Consider the following 8071-nt stretch of genomic DNA (forward strand, 5'->3'; position numbering starts at 1 on the left):
ATTAAGATTCTCTATTAGTATGTTTATACCTGTTTTAGACTTTTCTGATAGGTGCACTTTAGAATAATTGTATTAAATTATAGATAAAAATTCCATTCGATTTTAGTTGAAGATGCATATATTTTTAGGTTAATTTAAAGAGTATTGAAGTTTATGGAGAAACAAATCATTATGTTGAATTTTACTATTGAAAAACTTATGAATTTGTGATTTTTGTGATTATACATATACTTTTCCACTAATAAATATTTTATGCTCCTCAACAGCATTTTATGGTTTTGTCTCTTGAGCATTTCACATTTTAGGTGTCTTTATTTTTAAGATGTCTAACATCATATATATCATCTTTTTGAATTGTTTTTAAAGGTATAATTACTTTTTTCTTACTATTGCTAGTTTAAAATTTTAATATGTATGTTATTCTTCACCTGTATTGTTATACATACATGGGGTTCAGGGTCATATTTAAACTCATGCATACATTGTGAATTAATCTAATCTAGATAGATGATTGCTGGGAAAGTGATAATTTGAGCAGATCTTTCTACAATGTACACATAGATTAAAATGTAGCACTTATTATTTATCAATAAAAACAAACTAGTATAGGGCCAGGGATTTAGCTCAGTGGTTAGTTCCTCTGCCTGCCTCGCAAGCACAAGTTCCTGAGTTCAATCCCTGGAACCAAAACAAGACAAATTAGTGGAAATATGTTTCTGAAAATTTTTAGTACAAAATATGTACTATATGTAGGACAACAAAGGGATAAATTTTATAGCAGGGAATCAAATTGTTTAAATTTCTCCTCTTTATTTGTTATGGATCTTATGTGGCAATGGGGCAACTGCATCCAGAGGGTATTGTTTCGAGTTACGTGACATCATGAGCTTGAGGTGAGGGTTGTGTTCTTCTGTACCATCAGGTGGGTGTTCAGATGTATAAGTGGGTCTCAGGAAGTGTTTGCTCCAGGGAGGTAGCTTAGAAATCCTCCCTCTTGTTGCCATATTCTTCACAGCTGGCTGCCAACCTGGACCCATAGCGGGCACCTCACCATCACGATGGCCTACAAGAAGCAGCCTATGAGTTCAGGATCTCTCAGTAGTTTGAGCACCAGAAGAAGGTGTGTAAATAATAGAAGATGATGGGGAAAAGCTAGCCAGTCGTTTCTCCCAGAGTGTGAGCATTTATTGTAGAAACATACCTCAGGGAAGCTGTAGATGGGGGAGAGGCGGCGATCTGAGAACCTGGAAGACTGGGAAGCTATGGAAGAAGACAGCAGAGCCACACAGGGAAGGAGAATTATCAGCGAGGAGCCGATCCCTGAGCCACAGACAAATGGGACAAGGAGCACAGGAGCAGTGGGATTTCCCAGCAGGAGAGAATGATCAAAATACAACGCAGATGACACAAATATAACTTGGTCACTGGAATGACTAACAAATTCTGGATGTCTTGTGATTGAGAACCTTGAATGGAAGCTCAGACCTGCTGGTCCTAGGTCCCAAAATTCACCTTTTCTCTGTGATCTTGGACAAATAATGTCTCCAAGCCATCTTTTTCTAATAAAATTATAGTTTATTTAAATAAAATTAATATAAAGTGTTAGATTTCTAATATTTGATGCTGAGTGAGAACATATTGGCTAAAAGAATGATCGAGTAATAAACATATTGTACATTGGTTTCCACTCTGCAGAGTGAATTGGTGTTACAGTCATTGTTTATTGTTTTGCAGACTCATTACTCCTGGTGTCCAGCACCTGGAGCTGAGCCCATGGCCGGTGCAAATAATGTGACTGAGCTGATCATCACCGGGCTTTTCCGGGGTACAGAGGTGCAGAGGGTGTGCTTCGTGCTCTTCCTGCCCGTGTACCTGGCCACGCTGCTGGGCAATGGCCTCATTGTCCTGACGGTCAGTGTCAGTCAGAGCCTGCGCTCCCCCATGTACTTCTTCCTGGGCTACCTGTCCCTGGTGGAGATCTGTTACTCCTCCACTGTGGTGCCTAAGTTCATCGCGGATCTGCTCGCCAAGGTTAAAACCATCTCCTTCAAGGGCTGCCTGGCTCAGATATTCTTCTTCCACTTCTTTGGGGTCACCGAGACCCTCCTGCTCACGGTGATGGCCTATGACCGCTACGTGGCCATCTGCAAGCCCCTTTACTACACAACCATCATGAGCCGAGCTGTGTGTCACCGCCTGGTGGCCGGGTCCTGGCTGGGGGGCTTTCTTCATTCCATAATTCAGATTTTCATCACCATCCCATTGCCCTTCTGTGGTCCCAATGTGATTGACCACTACTTCTGTGACCTCCACCCCTTATTCAAGATTGTCTGCACTGACACTTTTATGGTAGGAATTATTATGTTTGTCAACAGTGGATTATTCTCTGTGTTCTCCTTCCTCTTCTTGGTGTGCTCCTACATCGTCATCCTGGTCAGCCTGAGGAACCATTCTGCAGAGGGGAGGCGCAAGGCCCTCTCCACCTGTGCCTCTCACATCACGGTGGTCATCTTGTTTTTTGGACCTGCCATCTTCCTCTACTTGCGTCCTGCCTCCACCTACACCGAAGATAAGCTGGTGGCTGTGTTCTACACAGTCATCACTCCCATGCTGAACCCCATCATCTACACACTCAGAAATGCGGAGGTGAAAATCGCCATGAGGAAGTTGTGGGGCAAGACTGTGAACTTCATGGTGAAATAAAAATGAAAATATGTAAGACAAAATTGCATAGAATGACTAAAAATGTGATCTGCCTGTAGTCAGCTGTGAAGGAATAGAGCAAAAGATGACCTCTATATGGTTTTCTGTTTTGTTTTCATCGATCCACTTTAATTCCGTGGTATCGTATCAAGCCTTGTCATTGTTGTCACTGTTTTGGAGTGGGCTCAAATCGGGGTACTTTCCATCTCTTCTCCAACTGTCTGTAGTGCAAGGTATAGAATTCTGGATGGATCGCTGGAAGGGAATCCCCCATCACTTTTCAGCTGTGTGTCCTTCACATCGCCTCTGGTATTGGCATGTTGTGCTCTGTGGAAAGACCACACCACTTGGAGACAAAGGTTCCCATGTTGCTGTGGTCTCCTCACTCACTCAGATCTTGGGGAGTCCCTGGAAGGGTTCTTCATCTCATTGGCCACCTCCTCCCGTTGGCCTGATTCTAATGTCTGAAATTCCATGGGAGGAGGTTTCCTCCATGAGAGAAAGTGTGTGTTTGGAATGCAGATGTCTTTGGGAGGTGAAATACAAGAATCCTGAACAGCATAATTTTATGAAAGCTTCTTTTTCCAGAGCATGGTGACGTGTGCTTTGAATCAGTGAGTGGTGTGGTTATGAATGCATTTGGTTGCAAAGAAGATTCAACCTGCTGAACAGTGGGCCCATGCAGATCCACCCCACAGGTCCCTGTGGGGCCTGGGGATAAGAATGGCTGTAGGCTTTTGAACAATGAGGAAAAATGGAGTCATTATCTTGTGGAACACAAGAGTTACATGCAATTCAACTGTTGGTGTCTGTAGTAAAGCTTCCTTGGATGGGCTCCATGCCTATATTTTGCATGCTATCTCTGTCTGTTTCTATGCTACAGTGGCAGAGTTGAGTAGTTGTGACAGAGACTTTGTAGTTTGCAAACCCTAAAATACTTACTATCTAACCTTTTTCAGAGAAAGTTTGCCCATGATGGAAATTTGAGGGATGTCGGTTTTCCTGGGAATGGGCCCTGTTCAGTCCCCCTCTGGTGGACATGGGGAGTAGGGTGGAAAGGGAGGCCCAGGGTGTGATGCCTCAGAGCTGTGAAATGGAACCAAACCGCCCTTGGAGTCCTTGGAGGCAGAGAATGGGTCTTGTCTGCATGTGTATCCTTGTACCCCAAGTTCTGGGCCAGTTCGGTGAAAATAAATTTGCCCAATTTTCAGTTTGCTAATGTAAGAGAATTACTGCTCAAAGAATTTGTTTATCTTTTGGTTCATCTGGAACATGACTCAATTTACCCTTAATAACATGAAAGAGGTAATGAGTGAAAAATACAGTGAATGCTTAAATTTAAAATTTTTATTTCCATGAATCCCCCTTTGCACACATTTATCCCATTGTTCTTGCCACTTTCTGAAGCAGTTCTGGAAGACCTCTTTGGTGAGGCTGGTTGCTCTGAACTGCCTGTTTCAGTGTCCTGGATCAATTCAAAATGTTTCCCTTCACACTGATTTTGACACTGGGGAAGACTCAGAGGTTGCACGGTGCCAGATCCAGTGAATAAGGCGGATGAGGACACGCTGTGATGTTTTCGGACTCTGCCTTTCCATTAGATGGCACTCACAGCAGCATTCACCATATTTTTTATCACACTTCATAAAAACACAAAAGAGGCCTTCCAGAACTGCTTCAGAGAGTGGCAGGAATGATGGGACAAGTGTGTCCAAAGAGGGAGGAGTACACTGAGGGGTGTTGGTGCTAATGTGTCTTTAATGTAATAATTTTTTAAAATTTTAAACATTCACCTTATATTTTAATCGTACTTGGTATAGCTCTCATGTTTACTGATTCTGCCATTAACAATGCATTTGAGGGAGGAGGGAGAATCTTGTGTAATTTGAAGTTTGGTGTTTTGGAAATATCAAATATCAAGAGTTTTATGCATGGTGGTTTAAATTCAATCTATTGCCTTTCCTACTTGTGTTCATTCTTGGATTTATTTCCAGAGAAAGGGCCACGAGTTCAAATAATATGTTTTCATGTGTGCTGACCAAGCACTCCTGGGTCAGGTTGAACTGCCACCCTCAGTTCATTATTCCTCCTGTGTCTGTGCCCTTTTCCGTGGACCTTTGCAGTTGGGATGATGAGGGACAGGTGGTAGACACTCTATTGCTGCTGAATGAATAAAGGATATCAAAGTGATGGCAATATCATATCTTTATCCTTCATGTGTTTGCCTCGGGGCCCCAAGTGGCTGCTGGTGCTCCGCTGACATGGCGGCTTTCCTGTCATAAGGAAATCGGGAATGACAAAATAAGGGCATATTTCCTCCCTTGCCATTGGAAGGGAGACTGTTGCATAATTTTTATTGCAGGTGGCCATCTGCTCAGATGAAAACCTCAAGGGTTCTAATATGATGGAAGAAAGAAGGAGGAAACAAGTGTTGGGTGACAATGGCTATTGGCTGTGAGATAAATCAAGCACCATCCCTGGCACAAATTCAGATACTCTGACGTCCAGACCAGAGGTTCCCCTCCATTGTGGCTTTAGTTTTTCATTCAGGTAAGATTTACATCCAAGGACATGTAAAGACCTTAAGTGTTCAGTCTAATGATTTTTGACAATTTTGCATATCTGGGGCAGCAACGTCCCAACCAAGATGTGGACTATCTCTGTCATCCCCCCAAACCTTCATGACTGGGTTTCTATCATGGGAAGCCAGGCATCCTCTTCCCAGCCTCCTGTAAATGAAAGCATTGGTGGGATGTAACTGGACCGAAGAGACAAGATCCAAGTGAATGGTTAATCCTCACCAGGTTGGGAAGTAAAATCAACTTCTGTGGAAAACACAATCTATAGGCTTAGAGGAGCAAGCACAGTTTTACACCAAAAATATTTTAACAAATGTAGATTCCTACGACAAATGTTTGTTACACACGTTAAAAATTAAACTGTAGCTGGGGATTTAGCTCAGTGGTTCCGTCGCTTGCCTTGCAAGCGCAAGGACCCAAGTTCGATCCCTGGTACAAGAAAAAAAAATTAAACTGCATCTTTCAATATGGGAACTGTTTTGTCTGACAGACTTTCACAGAAATTCAACTTCATGAAAGCACACAGCAGAACACATACAAGTTTTACTGAAATATCTAGAGCTTTCCTATATTTGCTCATCTTTCTTGTGATAACGGTAAGTTCAGCATTTTTACTGCAAAACCAATTGTATCAATCTTGTCTTTGAATCTTAAAGTGTCTAATAGTTTTCTTATTGGTCATCACTTGAAATTTATGGCATCTTCTTTCAATTCTAAGTTTATTTTTTTCATTTGTAAACATGTTGTATGTGCAAATAATCAGATTGATAGTTTCACACATTTTGTTAATTTGAACATCATAGCAGAAAATATCCTCTGTACTTTTTTTAGTCATTTTTAAATCAATTATGCAGATTAACAGGTTTCATGTTGACTGACCTGTGCATGACATACTTTTATCATTTCACCCCCTAGAACCCATTTTCCCTGAACTTTTCCAGATCACATTGTTGGAAGGGAGTTTCCATGTGTATATTTTGCTCATATCTATGCCCCATCACCTGCCTCTACAGCCTCTCCCTCCATCTTATTCCTTCTTCTTGTCTAATAACAGTCTCCTTGCTGCTTTCTTTCATCTTTTTTAGACTCCACATATTAGAGAGAAAGTGTGGTACTAATCTTTCTGAATCTAATTCATTTTGCTCAACATGGTGGTCTCCAGGCCACCATGTTGCATTTTCTTGCAAATGACAGAATCTCATTATCCCTTGCAACTGAATGATACTCCATTGTGGATATAGACTACATTTTCTCTATCCACTGGGTACCTGGGCTGGTTCCATGTCTTGGCCATTGTGACTTGGGCTGCAGTGGGTGTGGGCAAGCAGGTATCTCTATAGTATTACAACCTAAGGGCTTCACAAAATATGGTAGAAGTGGATCAAATGGTAGCTCTAATTTTAGTTTTCTTAGGATTTCTCTAGTGGCTGTAATGATTTATACTCCTACTGGCAGTGTACAAGTCTTCCTTTCCTGCATTGCCTCAAAGGCATGTATTACTTTTTGTATTTTTGATGACAGCACTCTGAGTGGGGTGAGATGCACTCTAAAAGGAGCTCTGATTTGCATTTCTTCAATCCTAACTTTAATCAAAATTCGGTCACCAACACTTGTGAGTGGAATCAGCACAGCCCATATCACTTTGTAAGGTGCTCTTCTGGCATCTTTAAGATGCTTTATCACAGAAAATTTCAACATAGACAGGTGTAATCAAGGCAGTGTAAAGGCCTCCCACGTACTCAACACGCAATGTCCGTGACCACCACTTCAGGGGAAATGTTCTCCCATTTATAATGGGGCATCTCAAGGGCAGCTCTGTGGGTCCTTGTGTGCCACAGTTCTCAGCCGTGCGGGCCTCTCCTGGGCACTGTGGGATATTTCCCAGCATCCCCAGCCTCCTCCTGCTCAGCGCTGGTCACACCCTCCCTCCCCAGCCCAGTGGGACAGTGGGACATCCCCCAGACACTGCCAAGCCTCCCCTGTGTCACCAGTTCCCTGATGGAAACCATGATCCATGCTCTTCTGAGCCACAGGCTATGGGCTTCCTGACACCCGTGTCCCCCACGATTGGACCCACCCTTTTGAACGATGTCATTTTATTGAAAGCCTTGTGAGCAGGTGAGGTCTCACTGCCCTGTGAGCGCCCCGTGAGGTAAGAGCTCTGTGAGCCCCGGAGAGTTTAACTTGTTCCATTTCCGTTGGTTCCTGAGCTGTTCCTAGAGCGCTTTGAGGTCCTGCTTCCCCTGAGATCTTCTGCCTGCCTGGGGAGGCCAAGAGCCCAGCCCCCCCGGCCCCGCCTCCGACCTGGCCTGGCTTCTGCCAGGTGTGGCCTCAAGAGTCTGGCGGGAGGGCTGCGCTGCCCGAGTCCCTGACCCCGGGGACACCCGGGCACCAGGCTCTCAGCTGTCCTTTAAGTCAGGGCCCAGCCCTGTCTCTTCCCCTCCATCCCCAGGCTGAGGCCGTGGAGCTGATCCCACAGGGAGACAACAGCCAGGCAGGAGCCTTGTTGCTGACTGGCCGGTGCTTCCTTCCCATGGGTCCCTGGGAGCCTGCAGGCCCCGCTGATGTCTGTTCAGAAGAGAGCCCGTCCCCGTGCTGAGAGCAGCAAAGCCACAGACTCCGCCTTGAGTTCCTTTGGTCCCCCTGGGGCTCTTCTGCATTTGATGATCGCGTCCACCTTGAAGGCAAGGGGAACTGTGCCTCGGCCCTCGGGACCTCACAGAGGCTCCTGCGTGAGTCTGGCCATGCAGCAAGGCACAGGGCCAGGCTTGGGATGAGGGCTGGGGAGC

General features: G+C 44.4%; 1 protein-coding gene across 1 annotated transcript; it reads left to right on the top strand.

The window, feature by feature from the left end:
* Positions 1 to 1773: 1773 nt before the first annotated feature.
* On the top strand, positions 1774 to 2703 carry LOC101725424 (olfactory receptor 4B1-like). Its single transcript, XM_013074720.2, has one exon. It carries the CDS (start codon positions 1774 to 1776, stop codon positions 2701 to 2703), a length of 930 nt encoding a protein of 309 aa, XP_012930174.2.
* The last annotated feature ends 5368 nt before the right edge of the window (positions 2704 to 8071 follow it).

Source organism: Heterocephalus glaber, unplaced genomic scaffold, assembly GCF_053883595.1.
Source record: "Heterocephalus glaber isolate CG9 unplaced genomic scaffold, H.glaber_assembly_v1.0 deba00000594, whole genome shotgun sequence".
Taxonomy (NCBI): domain Eukaryota; kingdom Metazoa; phylum Chordata; class Mammalia; order Rodentia; family Bathyergidae; genus Heterocephalus; species Heterocephalus glaber.